The sequence below is a fragment of the Gallus gallus genome, chromosome 33, assembly GCF_016699485.2.
Source record: "Gallus gallus isolate bGalGal1 chromosome 33, bGalGal1.mat.broiler.GRCg7b, whole genome shotgun sequence".
Taxonomy (NCBI): domain Eukaryota; kingdom Metazoa; phylum Chordata; class Aves; order Galliformes; family Phasianidae; genus Gallus; species Gallus gallus.
Window position 1 is genome coordinate 2,651,551 of NC_052564.1, and position 19,278 is coordinate 2,670,828.

Below are 19,278 nucleotides of genomic sequence, written 5' to 3' on the forward strand. Positions count from 1 at the left end.
GGAGGTGACAGACCTGCAGCAGGAACAAGGCTGGAAAAGAGCCTTGGAAGACATTCTTTCTGTAGTAGTCAATAGAACATCCTTGAATTCAGGCCTGAGCTCTGTACCTTTAGGAATGCAGCTAATGGTCATTCCCCTGTCTCTGGTAAGCTAGCAGAAGGCAACTGCTGGGCAGGTGGATTGAGAGATCCCTTCTGCCTCAGAGCTGATTGCCTGCATACAGGAAGAGGCCTTGGGTCCTTGTTTTCACATCCCTTGCTCGTTAGCACATGATGGGCGCATAACTTGGACATGTCTTCCTGAACGGTGTACATCAGGCTTGTGACTTGAAAGGTTATGGTGAGATTTCATCTGTGTGGTCAGCTGTCAGGCTAAATGAAGCTGATGAGTTGGTACACTTCCTGGAGGGTAGATTGTGAGATGATGGCACTTTCTGCCTACTGGGACTGGTGGAAGACATTTGATACGGCCCTGTATGAGACCCTTCTCTCTGAAGAGAGAGGCATGAGGCATGAATTGATGGATGGACCACTCACTGTATGTGGAATTGGATGGATGGTCACAGCCTGAGTTGTGGACAACAGCTCAGTGGCTGTGTGGAGAGAATGGTATTTTTCAGGGGTTTTCAAGTGGTACTGGTGCTATTTAAACTCTTTGTTGCTGACTTGGACAGCGCTGTTGAGTGCACCTTCAGCAAGTTTGTGAGTGACACCAATTTCTGTGATGTGGTCAACACAGTAAAGATAAGGGATGCCACCTAGGGGGACCATGACAAGCTACAGAGGTGGGTCTGTGAGAACCTCATCAAGATCAACAAGGCCATGTGCAAGGATATTGCACATGGATATATGGGCCAGAGCAATGCCAATGCACGATTGCAAGCTGACTAGAGAAGGACAGTGCCCTCCCTCACTCTGATGGGCACCCCTCTGTTGATGAAGCCCAGGGTACAGTTGGCCCCTCAGGCTGCAAGCACTCCTGTTAACGTTTCCATCTCCCAGGACCTCTAAGACCTTCCCTGCAGGGCTTCTCACAAGTAGGAGCTCTCGCAGTCTGTACTCATACCTGAGATTGTTCCAACACAAGTGCAAAACCTTGCACCCGATCTTGTTGAACCTCATGGTGTTTCTTTGCGCCCACTTCTCAAGCCTGTCCAGGTCCCTCTGGATGGCACCCCTTCATTCTGTCGTGCCAACTGCTCCACGCAGCTCGGTGTCATCAGCAGAATTAATGAGGGTGCACACTATCTCATCATCCATGCCACTGATAGGCGTTGAAGAGCTCTGGTCCCAAGGCTGACCCCTGGGGACACCACTTGTGATCGGCCTCCACCTGGTGGAGCCCATTTCCCAGAGACCCATTTGGTAAATGTCATTTGGTAACAGTCCTTTGGCTGCGACCTTTCTACCAATTTCTTATCCGGTGAACTGTACGCCCTTCAAATCCATCTCACACATCTCTCCACAGAGATAAGGATGTGATGTGGGACCATACCAAAGGCCTTTCAAAGGTCCAGGTAGATTTTTGTACCGGTCTGTGTAACTGATGCATTGTCAAAGCGTCCACATCATCATTCTGACCATAAGGAACCACGAAATGTAATGAAGCTTTGGGAAAATACTGATTTCCCATTTAGATCCTGAAAAAACTGAGCTAAACAAAACACAGAAAATCCATGGACAAAGGTTGTGTTAGAGTAAAATTTGTCTTCTAACTGCATACACAAGGAAACTGTTTATTAGATTGTTTCTTTGCTAACAGCTGGCACCTGGTAGATAAGTGTGTTTCTGTAACTTAGCAACCTTCACTTCGGTATCCAGAGAGCTCCTATCGGAATGGTCTGGAGTTCAGCAATGACCAAAGCATTCAGAAGTGAATCATTACCGGAGCTGCAGTGACACAACAGACTGGTTGTGACAGCAAGAACAGAAATAACTAACTGCTACACAGGGGTAATTTAGGAAGTTACTGATAAATACTAGGAAAGGAGGTCAGGACATGAGAGAACAAAACTAAAGTACAGACATAGCAAATCAGTTCAGTTACAGTAAACAGGTAAGGAATGAGAGGGATGTGAAATCTTAACTGACTGTGAGCAGATTTCAGTGTTGGAAATCTTTTAAATTGTATAAAATACTAGTCAAATGTGTTGTGGGTTAGGTGTAGTTTCAATTAATATATTAAGGTGAAAGGGACGCCAAATTCAATAGCTTTTCCCAAGTGTGCAGTGAAACCTGCAGAGAAAGCTGAGTTCCGGGTGATTTGTGGGTCCCCAGTATGTCCCATACAGCACACAGCCAGCCCTGTTCTCAGCTCTGCTGAGATCTGGGCCAGGAGAGGGTCTGAGCCAGGCTGCCCATTCCCCAGCGCAGGCACTGAGCCCAGTAAGAAAGTGGAATGGCCCCATTTCAGCCATCAGCCCTCAGCAGATTACGGTCATAGTGTTGCTGGGAATCAATGGTATGAGGTCTGGGGCTGGTGGTAGCTTCTTTCAACAGTGTCTCCTTTCTGTTCATGCAACAGGAAGCTTTGCTGGGTCTGTGCCCTGAGGCACCTTGCTTTGTGGCCCCACGGGCATGGGGTGGTCTGCAGGGCCCCAGGATCACCTCTGCCGGCTCCTTCCCCTTGTGAGCTCTCAGAGGCTGCCATTCTTGCAGTGGACTGAGCAGAAGGCTCATTCTGCCCATAGTCACAACCAGATCCTGGTGCTCCATCTACCACCCAGCACGCTCAGCTTGTGCCGGGGTTGTCTTTGGGGTTATGGCTAGCATGAGGGGTGGGAGATTGTCACAAGGACTTCTGCTGGGACAGGGACTGAGCAACAGCAGCAAGGGCATAGGGCTCCAGGTCATACTTGATTCTTCAGGGAAATTTCACGACCACATCAACTCCCATCAGACCCCATCCCTCCTCTGATCTGTTTGGCCATTGATGGGTGTCTCTCTGCTGGCCGTGTTGATCAGAGTGGGCAGCAGACCCAGGTGGACAGGGAAGAGTGCTGATAAAACCTCTCCCTGGGAGTCTGGGGGTGTGCAAACTGCTTGGAATGACAATGGGCCATTATCAAAGGCACTATGTGTGCACAGGTATGCCCGAGGAGTCTTCCTCCAGCCTCCCGTTCCGTTCCTGCTGCATCCCCACTGCCTCCACAGTGCCCACTGGCATCTCCTTACCCTGCAGATAAAGAAGAATCACACAGAGGCTGTGAGGCAGTCAGTATTAACCCAGAGCTCATATGGCCTTCAGGAGAAAGAGAGCAGAGTGATGCCTCAGTGGAAGTGGAAGGAATCCGAACACACATTAAGTACACGATAACCACTTAGAACAATTATATATATACACACATGAACAGTAAAGAAGAATGCACCTATTCATATAAATAAATAAATACTATGAACATAAAAGAACATAAATAGGCCCGCAGTGAGGAAGACTGTGAGTCATTTGTAAAGACAGATGAGATGTTTATTGCTGCTGAAATGTGTCCATGACATAATTTTTCTCACTGCATCCTTGAGCTCCTGGTTCCTCATGCTGTAGATGAGGGGGTTCAGTGTTGGAGTCACCACTGAGTACAGAAATGACACCACCAGGTCCAGGGATGGGGAGACCAAGGAATGGGGTTTCAGGTAGGCCAGAAAGTCCGTGCTGACAAAGAGAGAGACCACAACCAGGTGGGGGAGGCACATGGAGAAGGCTTTGTGCCGTCCCTGCTCAGAGGGCATCCTCAGCACGGCCCTGAAGGTCTGCACATAGGAGAAAAGAATGAAAGCAAAACACCCATATATGGCAAGAACACTAAGCACTATAAATCCAGTTTCCCTGAGGTAGTCTGATTCTGAGCAGGAGAGCTTGAGAATCTGGGGGATTTCACAGAAGAACTGGTTCACAGCTTTACCTCGGCACAGTGCTTGAGAAAACGTACTGGCAGTGTGCAGTAGGGAATAGAGAAGCCCAGTGCCCCAGGCAGCTGCTGCCATGGTGGCACAAGCTCTGCTGCCCAGCAGGGTCCCATAGTGCAGGGGCTAGCAGATGGCAACGTAGCGGTCATAGGACATGATGGTGAGAATGGAATACTCTGCTCCAAACAGGAAAAGAAAGAAGAAGACCTGAGCAGCACATCCTGCATAGGAGATGGCCCTGGTGTGCCAGAGGGCATTGGCCATGGCTTTGGGGAGAGTGGTGGAGATGCAGCCCAGGTCGAGGAGGGTGAGGTTGAGGAGGAAGAAGTCCATGGGGGTGTGCAGGCGGTGGTCGCAGGCTACGGCTGTGCTGATGAGGCCGTTGCCCAGGAGGGCAGCCAGGTAGATGCCCAGCAAGAGCCAGAAGTGCAGGAGCTGCAGCTGCCGCGTGTCTGCCAACGCCAGGAGGAGGAACTCGCTGATGGAGCTGCTGTTGGGCATCCGTGGTTCCTGGGCATGGAGTCCTGTTCAGGGTGCAGAAGATAATGACAAGGCAGTTCTCATAGTCACACCTCCTGCTATACTATAAAAACTTTTCTTTCTTTTAGGGCCATGTTCATTTGCTCCATTACCTGAAACTGATTTCATGAAGCTCAGCATTCCATAAGCAGAAGCGGCTAATAAAACTTTTTCTTTCCTCTATTTTTCTTATTTTATCCCTACTTCCTGGATATTTTCATCTGTTTCCAAGTCACATATCCTTATGCCAAGTGCTCTTAGAGCCCAGTATCCCAACCTCTGTGCCCTTCAATTTCTTTTAGTGAAAGCTTCCTATTTGAAGGATAAGTGCATTATTCATGTCTGCAGAAAACGACAATAATTTCAGCTGGTTCCGTCCTTTGAGAAAGGAGAGGCTGAAAGCACATTCTGTGTGACTGTATACAAAAGAAATGATTGATTAGAGTATAATTCAGGAGTCTCAGGGATGTGTTCAAAGTTGACAGCACCTTTTAGATTTCAGCCTCCAATCCTTTTTTGCTTCCCTAAGAATATAACAGAAAAATCCCTGCCTTGACTCTCCTCTTGCAAAGTGCCTTTGAAAACATTCTGGGTTGCAGCGTAGCTGTGATCCCCCTGCCCCAGGCAGCAGCTGTGGCAGCAGAAGGCCCCTGCCCTGCCGGGGGGCTCCTTCCCCCCACACGTCTCCCCGCAGCGCCCTGGGCAGCTCCCCGGGCAGGCTGAGTGCTGAGCCTGGCAGGCGGCAGAGTCCCTGCCTTGGCACACAGCCCCTGGGGCACAGCAGGGACCCTGCTCTGCACCACAGCCCTGGGCACCCGGCTGCACCCCCGGCTGCACAGCCTGCAGCCGTCCTGGGACATGCAGAACTGAGGGCTGTGCTCTGATGCTGCAGCACGGAAACCCTCGACTGGAGCATTTTCTTCCCCACAGTTAGGAAACATGGTGTGTCTTCAGCCTGATCTGCTATGGGATGTCTCAAATTCAGTGATACCTCCAGGAAAAGAAGCTGCATTGCCTGCATTCAGAGACTTACCTTGTCAAGAGCTGTGAGCAATCCTCCTGCAGCGAGCTCTCAGCCTGCTCACAGCCCATACATCCTGTAATCCCTCTCTTCTTTCTCTTCTCTCCTCATGACACCTGCAGTTCATTTCCTCAGCCCTGCTGCGCTGTGCTGTGCAGAAGAGCTGCTCCTGGGCACAGCTGTCTCTCTGCAGCACTGCCCACTTGTAGGAGCTCCCTGTATCCCAGAAGTCTGGCCCAGATCAGCAGCAGAGGATGTCATTTTTATCCTTCCCACTCATCTCCCATGAGATGCCCCTGGATCTCCATGGCCAACAGCTCCTGAAAGACAACAGCATTGTGACTGTACTCGGAAATCTGCTGCATTAACCACCAAATGTCCTGTAGACAGTGACTCATTCCAGACACATGGTTAGTCCTACCAGAGAGTGTTTGCTGTAACAAAAAGTGCACATGCAGAAGGACAGGGAGGGGTGGACTTCCCCTGGGCGTGCAGTGATCCAGCTGAGGCAGTGCAGGCATCTCATCCCTTGATGGAAACCCAGGGGCTGAAATGGGATTCAGCTCCCCACAGGCCCACAGGAGCTGGGATTCCGCTGGTTCAGTTCAGATATGCACAAACAGTTGCCTGCATGTGAGCTCCTGCTCTGAGTCCTTGGTCCTTCAGAGGGGAGTCAGTTGCTCACACACAGACTCTGGGTGGTGACCAAGGTGCCTGGGGGTACCTTCAACTGATGAAACCTGTTTTCTGCGAATGGCATCAGAAGCAGCCAAGTGTTATGCCCGTTCCCTGGGTTTCCAGCACACTCACATGCAGCTGCAAATGCAGCACTGTGCCTTCAGGAAAGCCATGCCCCTGGAGTGAACGTGCTGCTTGGTCGACTCTGAGCCCCACAATGGGTCCAATGCCTGTGTGCCACTATGTATAGTGGCATACAGTATATATATATATATGTATACACACTATATATTCATACTATAAATGCAATATACAGCCTGGCTAACTCCACCAGTGCTTCCCAATTAGGATGTTTTCTTATCTGTTTTTACACTAATGAGAAAACCAACACATGCTGAACTAGAAATTTTCAAACGGTAGCAGGCCTGAGCATTTGTTTGGACCACAGGGACACGGTTAAATGGCTTCCAGAACTGGAATGAAGCACAAAAGGGATACAGAGTCTTTATGATGGATGGGCGAGGAGACAAGGAAGAGTGACAGCCCTCTGTGAGAGTGCACTGAGCTCTGCCTGGGCATGGCAGAGCAGCCAGGTCAGAGTGAATGGAAATGGCCAACTGAGGAGATCAACAGTGTCTGTTCCTGGCTTCCTGATCAGGAAGAGCACGTGGAAGGTGCCCTCTACAGACTGATGGGAGTCTCATGTTGTCAGGCCAGTGTCTCCTTTGCGGGTCTTTTTCACTCCAGCATCTGCTGCAGGGACAGCACAGCAGGACATACGGCTTCCAGGAGATCCCTGGAGAGGACATATGGCAGCTTCTTGACCCAAGCCATAGAGGAACTGAAGAGGAGAGGTGCTCTGCTGGATCTCATACTCACCAGGAAGGAAGGGGTTGTAGGGAATGTAAAGATCGAAGGGAACCTAGGCTGCAATGGCCATGGGATGGTGGAGCTGAGGAGTCTGAAGGGAGGGCAAAAGACAAGCTCACACCTTTGGGCTACAGCAGAGCACACCTTGGCTTCTTCAAGTGTCTTTGGGTTACATTAGGAAGAATTCATTTAAAAATTGGAAGCAAGAAGTGATCACCTTACAGCAGCACAAAGATTTTGTCCTACTGTACCTGCTGAGATTCGTTTCTGAAGGCTAATGCTCAAACACCATTAAATCTTCCCAGGCATATCAAAGGCAATAAGGGCTATTAGAAATGTATATGCAGCAAAAGGAAGGCTATGGTCAATGTGGGCCCACAGTAGAATGGGGCAGGGTACCTGGCATTAAGGGCATGGAGGCTGTGAAGTGTCCCGTGCTGCATGTGACTACTGAAAACATGATCTGAGAAAATCAAAATGAGAACAGTACCACAGTGTGTCTCCATCAATGCAAAGACTGAGAGATGTCATGGACAGTTCTGAACAGGGAAATTCTGGGGGGCACCAGGCTCTGTGCAAGGTACAAATGGATCTTCTTTTCTTTTTGAAGCTGTAAGGCTGAAAGATGTTCATTAATGTCCATGAAATTGAAACCAAGGATTGACAACAAAGATCGAAATCAATAAAAATATGTTAACACGCTTCTCAACTTCTAATATTCTCTCCAGTCCTCTCCCTTTTTAGGTTGAAAACGCTGGTCTTTGAAGGAATTTGGTGTCCTTTTCTTTTTCTTTTTCTCATTTTTCTTAAGGAGATGTTATCCAGAACGGTGTTTGCAGGACACAAATGCCTCCAGGTACAGGGACACAGACAGTGGTGCCAGTGGCTGTGCCCTGTGATGGGTGGAAATCAAACTCTGTAACCACAGAGTAGTTATAAAGCAGGTATGTTTAATCAGCGCTGCGCACACACCACATCTCCCCCAGTGCCCCCCACCTACCCTGCATACCGGAGGGCCAGAAAGGCACGTACTTAAAGAAGCTGCTGCTTACACATGCATTAGATTTCCAAGAAAACGTTGGGTTAGTACAGCGAGTCCCCAAAATGATTGACATTTATCCCTGCCCCAAGTCTCAGCTCTATGACACATGCGTATCTTTTGGTGGTTCTTTGGTGGACTTTTGGATGAAGGCTGAGGACTTATTTTCTTTTGACATGGGTCAGGTTGGAGACTCTTGGCTGGCTCTGGTTGGTCATCTTATTGTCTACAACAAGTAAACAAGTGTGAGTAAAACCCGGGGTAAAGTGTGAGTAAAATCCGGAGTAAGGTGTATCTAAACCCAGAGTGAAGTGTGTGTAAATCTGGAATAAAGTGTGTGTAAAACCTGAGTAAATGTTGAGTAAACCTGGAGAAAAGGGGGAGTAAAACTAGAGAAAACTGTGAGTAAAATCCGCAGTAAGGTGTGACTAAACCCAGAGTAAATTGTGTGTAAACCTGGAATAAAGTGTGTGTAAAACTGGAGTAAAGGTTGAGTAAACCTGGAGTAAAGGGTGAGTAAAACTAGAGAAAAGTGTGAGTAGACCCAAAGTAAAGGGTGTGTAAGCCCGGAGTAAATAGCGAGTAAAGCTGGTGTAAATTGTGAGTAAACCCAAAGTAAAGTTGTGAGTAAAACAAATGGTGTACATTGTTAGGAAACACGGAATAAATTGAGAGTGAACCCAGAGAAAAGTATGAGTACACCTGGACAGCAGTCTGAGTAAACCCAGATTAAAGGGTTGGTAAAGGTAGAGTAAAGCGCGAGTAATACCCAGAGTAAGGTGTGACTAAACCCAAAGAAAATTGTGAGTAAACCCAGAGTTAGGATGCGTAACCATAAAGTAAAGAGTGAGTAAACCTGGAGTAGAGGGTGAACAAAGCTTGGAGAAAACTGTGAGGAAACATGGAGTAAAATATGTGTAAACCCTTGTGTAGAATGTGTGTAAAACCTGATGTAAACTGTGAGTAAAGCTAGAGAAAAGTGTGAGTAAACCCAAAGTAAAGGGTGTGTAAGCCCAGAGTAAATAATGAGGAAACCTGGTGTAAATTGTGAGTAAACCCAAAGTAAACATATGAGTTAAACCTGGCATACATTGTTAGGAAACCTGGTGTAAACTGTGAGTAAAGTGAGAGTACAGTGAGAGTAAACCGAGAGAAAACTAGAGTACACCTGGATTGAAGTGTGAGTAAGCCCGGAGTAAAGGGTTAGTAAAGCTTGAATAAAGCGGGAGTAATACCCGGAGTACGGTGTGTGTACACCAGAAGTAAAGTGTGATTAAACTCAGAGTAAAGTGTGCATAACCTTTAAGTAAAGAGTGAGTAAACCTGGAGTAAAGAGGGAACAAAGATTGGAGTAAACTCTGAGGAAACATGGAATAAAATATGTGTAAACCCTTGTGTAGAATGTGAGTAAAACCTGATGTAAAGTGTGAGTAAAGCTAGAGAAAAGGGTGAGAAAACCCAAAGTAAAGGGTGTGTAAGCCCGGAGTAAATAGTGAGAAAACCTGGTGTAAATTGTGTGTAAACACAAAGTAAACATATGAGTAAAACCTGGCATACATTGTTAGGAAACCCGGAGTAAAGTGTGAGTAAAGCTCTGAGTAAAGTGAGAGTAAACCCAGAGAAAAGTATGAATGAACCTGGATTGAAATGTGTGTAAACCTAGAGTAAAGGGATAGTAAAGTTAAAGTGTGAGTAATACCCAGTGTAAGGTGTGACTAAACCCAAAGAAAATTGTGAGAAAACCCAGAGTAAAGTGTGCGTAACCATAAAGTAAAGAGTGAGTAAACCTGGAGTAAAGAGTGAACAAAGCTTGGAGAAAGCTGTGAGGAAACATGGAGTAAAATATGTGTAAACCCTGGTGTAGAATGTGAGCAAAACCTGATGTAAACTGTGAGTAAAGCTAGAGGAAAGTGTGAGTAAACCCAAAGTAAAGGGTGTGTAAGCCCGGAATAAATAATGAGGAAACCTGGTGCAAATTGTGAGTAAACCCAAAGTAACCTTGATGGTAAAACCTAAAGCATATTGTTAGAAACCCCGGAGTAAATTGTGAGTAAAGCCCTGAGTAAAGTGACAGTAAACCCAGAGAAAAGTGTGAGTAAACCGTTGCTACTGCAAAGCCGGTGGGCCCTCGGTGCTCAGGGACACTGCTCTCCCCCCATCCACCCAGCCTGCCATCATAGAAGGCTACCAGGTTGCTCAAGCACTACTACCTCTTGGTGAAGCCATGCTGACTCCTCCTCCTATCCTTCTTCTCTCCCAATTGCTTGGAGATGGCATCCACAACAGGCTGTTCCATCACCTTCCTAGGGACAGAGGTGAGACTGACTGGCCTGGAGTTTCCCACATCCTCCTTCTTGCCATTTCTGAAGACTGGACTGACATTGGCTATCCTCCAGTCTTTGGGCACCTCTCCTAATCTCCTAGGCCTGTCAAAGATGATAGAGAGTGGTTCAGCAGTCACCTCTGCCAGCTCCCTCAGCACACGTGGATGCATCCCATCTGGACCCATGGATGTGTGCACACTGATCCCACCCAGACACTTCTGCACCATCCGCTCCTCAACCAGATGGAGGCTCTGATGTGTTATAGATAAGTATACACATAGAAATGTTGAGGTGAGGTCACCTGTGTAAGCAGAACTCACCACCCTGTAACAATCGTGGCTAGATGGTGTTTCAGAGGTTATTTCAGTCTCTGGAGATGACAGACCTGCAGCAGGAACAAGGCTGGCAAAGCGCCTTGGAAGACATTCTTTCTGTAGTAGTCAATACGACAGCCTTGAATTCAGGGCTGAGCTCTGTACCTTTAGGAATGCAGCTCATGGTCATTCCCGTGTCTCTGGTAATCCAGCAGAAGGCACCAGCTGGGCAGGCTGACTGAGAGATCCCTTCTGCCTGAGAGCTGATTGCCTGCATACAGGAAGAGGCCTTGGGTCCTTGTTTTCACATCCCTTGCCCGTTAGCATATGATGAGTGCATAACTTGGACATGTCTTCCTGAAAGGTGTGTATCTGGCTTGTGACTTGAAAGGTCATGGTGAGATTTCATGTGTGTGGTGTGCTGTCAGGCCAAGAGAAGCTGATGAGTCGGTGCACTGCCAGGAGGGTAGTTTATGAGATGATGGCACTTTCCGTCTACCAGGACTGGTGGAAGACATTTGATACTACCCTGTATGAGACTCTTCTCTCTGAAGAGAGAGGGATAAGGCATGAATTGTTGGATAGACCACTCATTGTATGTGGAATAGGATGGATGGTCACAGCCCGAGTTGTGGTCAACAGCTCAGTGTCTGTGTGGATACAATGGTATTTTTTCAGGGGTCTGCAGGTGGTACTGGTGCTATTTAACCTCTTTGTCGCTGACTTGGACAACAATGTTGAGTGCACGTTCAGCAAGTTTGTGGGTGACACCAATTTCTGTGATGTGGTCAACACAGTAAAGAGAAGGGATGACACCCAGAGGGACCCTAACAAGCTACAGAGGTAGGTCTGTGAGAATCTCGTGAAGATCAAGAAGGCCATGTGCAAAGATATTCACATGGGTCAGAGCAATCCCGAGCAGAAATGCAAGCAGAGTGCAGAATGCACTTAGAGCAGTCCAGAGGAGAAACACTGAGGGTGTTAGTTGATGAAAAACTCAACACAAATCAGCAGTGTGCACTTGAAGCCCAGAAAAACAACCACACCCTGGGCTGCATCAAATGAAGTGTCTGCCCTTCAAATCCACCTCACACATCTCTCCACAGAGATAGGGATGTGATGTGGGACCATGCCAAAGGCCTTTCAGAAGTCCAGGTAGATTTTTGTACTGGTCTGTGTAACTGATGTATTGTCAAAGCGTCCACATCATCATTCTGACCATAAAGAACCACAAAATTTAATGAAGCTTTGGAAAAATACTCATTTCATATTTAGATATTGAAAATGTTGAGCTAAACAAAATCCAGTAAATCCATGGACTAAGGTTGTGTTACAGTAAAATCCATCTTTTTACATCACACACAAGGAAATAATTGTGTATTAGATTATTTCTTTGCTTACAGCTGGCAGCTGGTAGATAAGTGTGTTTCTGTAACTTAGCAACCTTCACTTCAGTATCCAGAGAGCTCCTATCAGAATGGTCTGGAGTTCAGCAATGACCAAAGCATTGAGAAGCGAATCAATGCCCGAGCTGCAGTGACACAACAGACTGGGTGTGACAGCAAGAACAGAAATAACTAACTGCTACACAGGGGTAATTTAGGAAGTTATTGATAAATATTAGGAAAGGAGGTCAGGAGGTGAGAAAACACAGATGAAGTACAAGCATAGGAAATCACTTCTATTACAGTAAATAGGTGAGGAGTAAGAGGGATGTGAAATCCTAACTGACTGTGAGCAGATTTCTGTGTTGGAAATCTATTAAAATATACAAAATATTGGTCAAATATGTTGTGGGTTAGGTGTAGTTTCAATTAATATATTAAGGTGAAACAGACGCTGAATTCAATAGCTGTTCCCAAGTGTGCAGAAAAACCTGCTTTTGATGTGCAGCCATTAACACACACAATTTGTTATCAGTGGGTTTTTCGCAAGGAAATAATAAAGGGTTTTTTGCCTCAACCCAGGAATTGGTTAACTGTGTTTTCTCCCCCATCCTGTTGAGGAGGGGCAGTAAGCCTGGAGTATAGCGTGAGTAAATCTGAAGTAAAATATGAGTAGACCTGGAGTAGAGTGTAAGTAAACCCAGAGTAAAAAGTGAGGTAAAGGCAGTGTAAAATATGAGTGAAAGTATGAGCCCCTGAAATCCTTCTTGAAAGCTCGCAGGCTTCCCTGAGCAATTTCATCACTGCCTACCTGAACTATCAGTAATGGGCAGTAATCAGAGGAGCAAACCAGACCCAGGCCTTTTCTGGTGATGTCCCTGATGTGGGCCCGAGGGAGGCAGCACACCTCCCTATAGGTCGGGTCAGGGCTGAAAATAAGGCCCTCCATTCCCCTGAGAAGGGAATCCCCCACCACAATTCTCCTCCTCCTTTTCCTGGCAGAGGCAGTTTCAAGGCATGGGGGTGAGCACCTCAGCCTAGACTCCCTCCTAGGCAGATTCTCCCTGGCCTCCCCACTCACTTCCCCTTCAATTTCCAGCATCTCAAACCTGGTGCTTAGTGAGACCTGGGTTAGTGGGGTTGGCAGGCAGGGGATTCGCCAATGATGCCGGATTGGCGACATCATTGTCCGGACCAGCTCCGGACCAGCCTTTAAACCGTTGACAGATTCTGAGCTGGGATACTCTTCCAACCCTCCTCTGTCAGCTCTGTCCGACTGTGACAGGGCAGGGGGTCCACAAATTCTGTGCAGGTATTGCCCTGGCACCCTTCCCTCTGACACACCAGTGAGACATATATATGCATATGTCATAAGTATTACCCTTTCCTTTGATCTCTCTTAGGAAATAGCTTTATTTCAGCCCACGTGCTGTACAACCATAAACTATTCCCCATCCCACTGGGAAAGGGGACAGTGCACAAAGCACTGCATGGTGCTGAGCCACCCAGCGGGCTAAACCACCACAGTCATTTTGGTGCCCAATGTGGGGCTCCTAGAGTTGAGATAACAGCAGTGAGCAAACAACCGTGTGGTGCTGAGCCACCTTCCATGTCAAAACACAGCACTGCCCTGAGTCCATAACAGATCACCTTGGGACTCTGAAACTGTCCCCATCACTCAGTGGAGAACACCAGAAGATCTTGAGGTCTTTTCAGGGAGCAGCTCCTGAGGTATAGTCCTTACACCATTCTTTTGGAAGAGGCCTCCACAGTTCTCTGGTTCTGCTCTGAAGATCCCCTCTTGTTATGGCGCTGCAGCAAGGAGACCAGCTCTGACACAGCGCTTCATATTGCCGCCTACTGACTGCAGCCCCGGAGTGCTGCTGTAGAGACAACAGGGCTGTGGTGAGACACACAAGACCTTCAGGTCTGTACAAATGCAAGGACTTGAGAGCAGTGTGAAGAGAGCAGGAATGAAAAGAGCGTGTTGTGCTGCTGTGTGTGGCTGTACCTCCCCCAGATCCAGATCCAGGCAAGGCAGGAAGAGAGGAGAGCAAATGAAAAGTAATTTGGCAAGCTTTTTTAGTGTCTTTTAACCTATACAGGGAACCTGGTTCCATATTGGCATGAGCTCTTGGAGTGAGAAAATAAAAAGTAGATGGGAAAGAAGAAGTGGAAAAAATGCAACATTTTTTTAACAGATTACAGTATCACACAAACAAAAACAAAAGATCAAACACATATAAAATAGGAAGAACAATGACCGGGAATCATGTGAGGAAGATGTGCACTTTATTGAACCTGGAATAGTGCATTTTGCAACACTTTGCTGATGGCATGCTTGATGTCCTGGTTCCTCATGCTGTAGATAATGGGGTTCAGTGTTGGAGGAACCACAGAGTACAGAAGTGCAAGCACCAGGTCCAGGGATGGGAGGGAAATAGAGAAGGGCTTCAGGTGGGCAAACACGACAGTGCTGACAAACAGGGAGACCACAGCCAGGTGAGGGAGGCACGTGGAGAAGGCTTTGTGCCGTCCGTGCTCAGAGGGCATCCTCAGCACAGCCCTGAAGATCTGCACATAAGAGAAGAGAATGAAAGCAAAACACCCAAAGAACACAAGGGCATTGATCACAATAAGCCCAACTTCCATGAGATAGGATTTTGAGCAGGAGAGCTTGAGGATCTGGGGGATTTCACAGAAGAACTGATCCACAGCATTGCCTTGGCACAGAGGCAGGGAAAATGTATTGGCAGTGTGCAGCAGGGAATTAAGGACCCCCGTGCCCCAGGCAGCCGCTGCCATGGTGGCACAAGCTCTGCTGCCCAGCAGGGTCCCGTAGTGCAGGGGCTTGCAGATAGCAACGTAGCGGTCATATGACATGATGGTGAGAACGGAATATTCTGCGGATAGCAGAAAGGCAAACAGAAAGACCTGTGCAGCACATCCTGCGTAGGAGATGTGCCTGGTGTGCCAGAGGGCATTGGCCATGGCTTTGGGGAGAGTGGTGGAGATGCAGCCCAGGTCGAGGAGGGCGAGGTTGAGGAGGAAGAAGTACATAGGGGTGTGCAGGCGGTGGTCGCAGGCTACGGCTGTGCTGATGAGGCCGTTGCCCAGGAGGGCAGCCAGGTAGATGCCCAGCAAGAGCCAGAAGTGCAGGAGCTGCAGCTGCCGCGTGTCTGCCAACGCCAGGAGGAGGAACTCGCTGATGGAGCTGCTGTTGGCCATCTGCTACTTCTGGGCACCAGGACCTGTCCAAGGAGTACAAAAGTTAAAGTCAGAGATTTCTGTGTGGAAAATGTTCATTCAATCACAATGATGTGAGCTACATTTCATGATGCTGAGTTTGCCTGGAGGGCTTCTGCACTTTTTCTCTCAAGGAAACAGTCTTGTCCCCATAGATACAGGGAAATGAGGAGTTTCTGTGAGTGCAAGTTTTCTTTACAAAATGGGTCAGATGAAGTAACTTCTAATAGAGAGGTGCTTGTCAGCATCTGTGAGCTCGAAGCCAGAAGTATGTGGGTCACAAAAAGACATTTTAGTGATAGTTTTTCTGTACTCCCTCCTCTCACTCAGTGTGTCCATGGAGTGTTTGCTGAATTGAGAAATTCTGAGTGCTTCTGCTGCACTCAGTATGACTGCCTATGAGACCCGAGAGGCAAAGGGATTCACAGCTGCTTGGTGCGGAGTAAGTGGAGATGGTTGGGCATGTTTCTAATTGCTCTGAGCTTGACAATTTGGAAGATGGAGAATGATTACACCCCCATAACACTGTGAAAAGAAGTCAGACCCTGATGAGAGCAGGGGAATCTACCACCCATCACTAAGTAGTCAGCATTTCTCAACGTACTTCAGCAATGCCTCATCACCATACAACATGCAAACAACACCTAATATTCATTTCAGCAACCTCACAGCATTTCCTTGCATGTAGGTGCTCTCTGTTGTTGACAGCCCCTTTTAGATTTCTGCCTCCACTCTTTTTCCCATCCCTAAGATTTCAAAGAAGACAATCCCTGCCTTGCTTCTCCTCATACAGAGTGTTCTTGGAATCATTCTGGGGTGCAGCGTAGCTGTGATCCCCCTGCCCCAGGCAGCATTTGTGGCAGCAGAAGGCCCCTGCCCTGCCCTGCCGGGGGGCTCCTTCCCCCCACACGTCTCCCCGCAGCGCCCTGGGCAGCTCCCCGGGCAGGCTGAGTGCTGAGCCTGGCAGGCGGCAGAGTCCCTGCCCCGGCACACAGCCCCTGGGGCACAGCAGGGACCCTGCTCTGCACCACAGCCCTGGGCACCCGGCTGCACCCCCGGCTGCACAGCCTGCAGCCGTCCTGGGACACGCAGCCCTCAGGGCTGTGCTCTGACACTGCAGCACCGAAGCCCTCAGCTGGAGCAGCTCTTTCTCTGCAGTAAAGAAACATGGAGCCCCTTCAGCCAAATATGTAATGGGATGTCCCAGAGTTAGTGATCCCTACAGGAAAAGAAGATACATTGCCTGGAACAAAAGACTTACCTTGTCAAGGATAGTGAGAAATGCACCTCCAGTGAGCTCTCAGCCTGCTATTGTGCCACACAGCCTGTAAGCTCTCTTTCTTCTCTCCTCCCCATCTCCTGATGATCGTGCCCCCAGCCCCTTTGTGCTGTACAGAAGAGCTGCTCCTGGGCACAGCTGTCTCTCTGCGGCACTGCCCACTTGTAGGAGCTCCCCAAGACCCAGGAGCCTGACCCAGCTCAGCAGCAGAGGATGTCATTTTTATTTTTTCCACTCATTTCCCCTGAGATGTGTCTGGGTCTCCATGGCCAACAGCTCCTGAAAGACAAGAGCATTGTGACTGTACATTGAAATCTGCTGTATTAACCACAAAATGATCAGTGGACATGGACCAATTCCAGACATATGGTTAGTCCTACCAGAGAGTGTTTGCTGTAACAAAAAGAGCACACAGACCAGGACAGGGAGCGGTGGGCTTCCCGTGGGCAGGGCAGTGATGCAGCTGAGGCAATGCAGGCATGGTGTCTGTGTGTGAGTCTCTCATCTGAATGTTTGGTCTGTGTTCAGTGGGATCTCCAGTGTTCATGCAGACACTCAGTGATAACCAAGGTGCCTGGGGTGATCCTGGATGTGTGCTAGTGCTTGTAAACTGTGTGGGAAATCCCAATAGAGTTAGACATCTCCTTCCTGAGCATCAGCTGAGGGCCAGAGAGGGGATAGAGGTATTCCTGGCCATCCTAAACGACAATAGACACCTGTGTTTAGTGCACCTCAAGCTGCCTTTTTCCACCTGTTTCCATAGAGCATGCTGCATTATACAGCTGACTAAATGGTTGAGCTCATGAAAGAAGAACCAGATCTTTCTCTGTTCTCCACCTCCTGCATATTCTGGAGTTCAAGGCAATACAAAGATAACACACATCCTTATTCTTCAACTGATGGAACCTCGGTTTTCTGTGAATGGCGTCAGAAGCAGCCTAGTGTCATGCCAGTTCCCTGGGCTGTCCAGCACACTCAAATGTAGCTCCAAAAGCAGCACAGGGCCTTCAGGAAAGCCATGCCCCAGGAGTGTCCATGCTGCTTGGACAACCCTGAGCCCCACAATAGCCCAACAAACAGCTCAAATACTGTTGATGTAGTCTACCTAGATTACAGCAAAGCTTTGACACTGTCTCCCACAGTATTCTCCTCCAGAAGCTGGCAGATCGTGCCTTGGACAGATACACTCTTGGCTGGGTAAGGAAGTGGCTGGAGGACCGGGCCTAGAGAGTGGTGGTGAATGGAGTAAAATCCAGCTAGCGACCGGTCATGAGTGGTATTCCCCAGGGGTCGGTGCTGGGGCCTGTCCTCTTTAATATCTTTATTGATGTCCTGGATGAGGGCATTGAGTGCACCCTCAATAAGTTTGCAGATGACACCAAGCTGGCTGGAAGTGTTGATCTGCCTGAGGGTAGCGAGGCCTTACAGAGGGATCTGGATAGGCTGGATAGCTATCCCAATGGGATAGATATCCCAGTGGGATGGGATTCAACAAGACCAAATGCCGGGTCCTGCACTTTGGCCGCAATAACCCCAGGCAACGCTACAGGCTTGGGGCAGAGTAGCTGGAAGACTGTGTAGAGGAAATGGACCTGCAGGTGTTGATTGACGCTAGACTGAACATGAGCCAGCAGTGTGCCCAGGTGGCCAAGAAGGCCAATGGCATCCTGGCTTGTATCAGGAATAGTGTGGCCAGCAGGAACAGGGAAGTAATTATCCCCCTGTACTCAGCACTGGTGAGGCCGCACCTCGAGTACTGTGTCCAGTTTTGGGCCCCTCACTGTAAGAAAGACATCGAGGCCCTGGAGCGTGTCCGGAGGAGGGCAACAAAGCTGGTGAGGGGTCTGGAGCACAGACCTTACGAAGAGCGGCTGAAGGAGCTGGGATTGTTCAGTCTGGAGAAGAGGAGGCTCAGGGGAGACCATATTGCTCTCTATAACTACCTGAAGGGAGGTTGTAGTGAGCTGGGGGTCAGCCTCTTCTATTGTGTGACTAGTGACAGGACTACAGGGAATGGCTTCAAGCTGCGCCAGGGAAGATTCAGGCTGGACATGAGGAAATACTACTTCTCTGAAAGGGTGGTCAGGCACTGGAATGGGCTGCCCAGAGAGGTGGTGGAGTCACTGAGCCTGGTGGTGTTCAAAGAGCGTTTGGATGTTGTGTTGAGGGATGTGGTTGAGTGAGAACTATTGGTGATGGGTGAATGGTTGGACTGGATGATCCTGTGGGTCTTTTCCAACCTTAGAGATTCTATGATTCTATGATTCTATGACTCTATGACTCTATGACTCTATGACTCTATGACTCTATGATTCTCTGACTCTTCTATGATTCTCTCACTCTTCTATGATTCTATGAATGAAGGGATCTCAAAGGACATCTAGTTCCAACTCCCATGCTGTAGGCAGCGTTGCCAACCACTAAATCAGGCTCTACATCAGGCTGCCCGAGGCCCCATCCAGCCTGGATTTGAACACCTCCAGAGATGGAGAATCCACCACTTCTCTGGACTGCCTGTGCCAGGACCTCACCACAATCTCAGTGAAAAAATCCCCCCAGTTTCTAATCTAAATCTCACCTCTTTTAATTGAAAATGGATCCTATTTGTGCTATCCCTATCTACCCATGTAAAAAGCGTAGAGGTTTCAACCCTCTTGTTTCTAAGCTCTCTTTCAGTACTGGAAGAATTCAGTGTGTTCTC

The 19,278-nt window shown here is 48.4% G+C and overlaps 1 protein-coding gene across 1 annotated transcript; it reads right to left on the bottom strand.

Moving 5' to 3' along the window:
• Positions 1-14,344: 14,344 nt before the first annotated feature.
• On the bottom strand, positions 14,345-15,121 carry LOC121108007 (olfactory receptor 14A16-like; the record flags this gene model as incomplete). The annotated part of the gene is made up of 1 exon (XM_040654664.1): positions 14,345-15,121. A coding segment is annotated over one exon (777 nt), but the record flags the coding sequence as incomplete, so codon positions are not given.
• Positions 15,122-19,278: the final 4,157 nt, after the last annotated feature.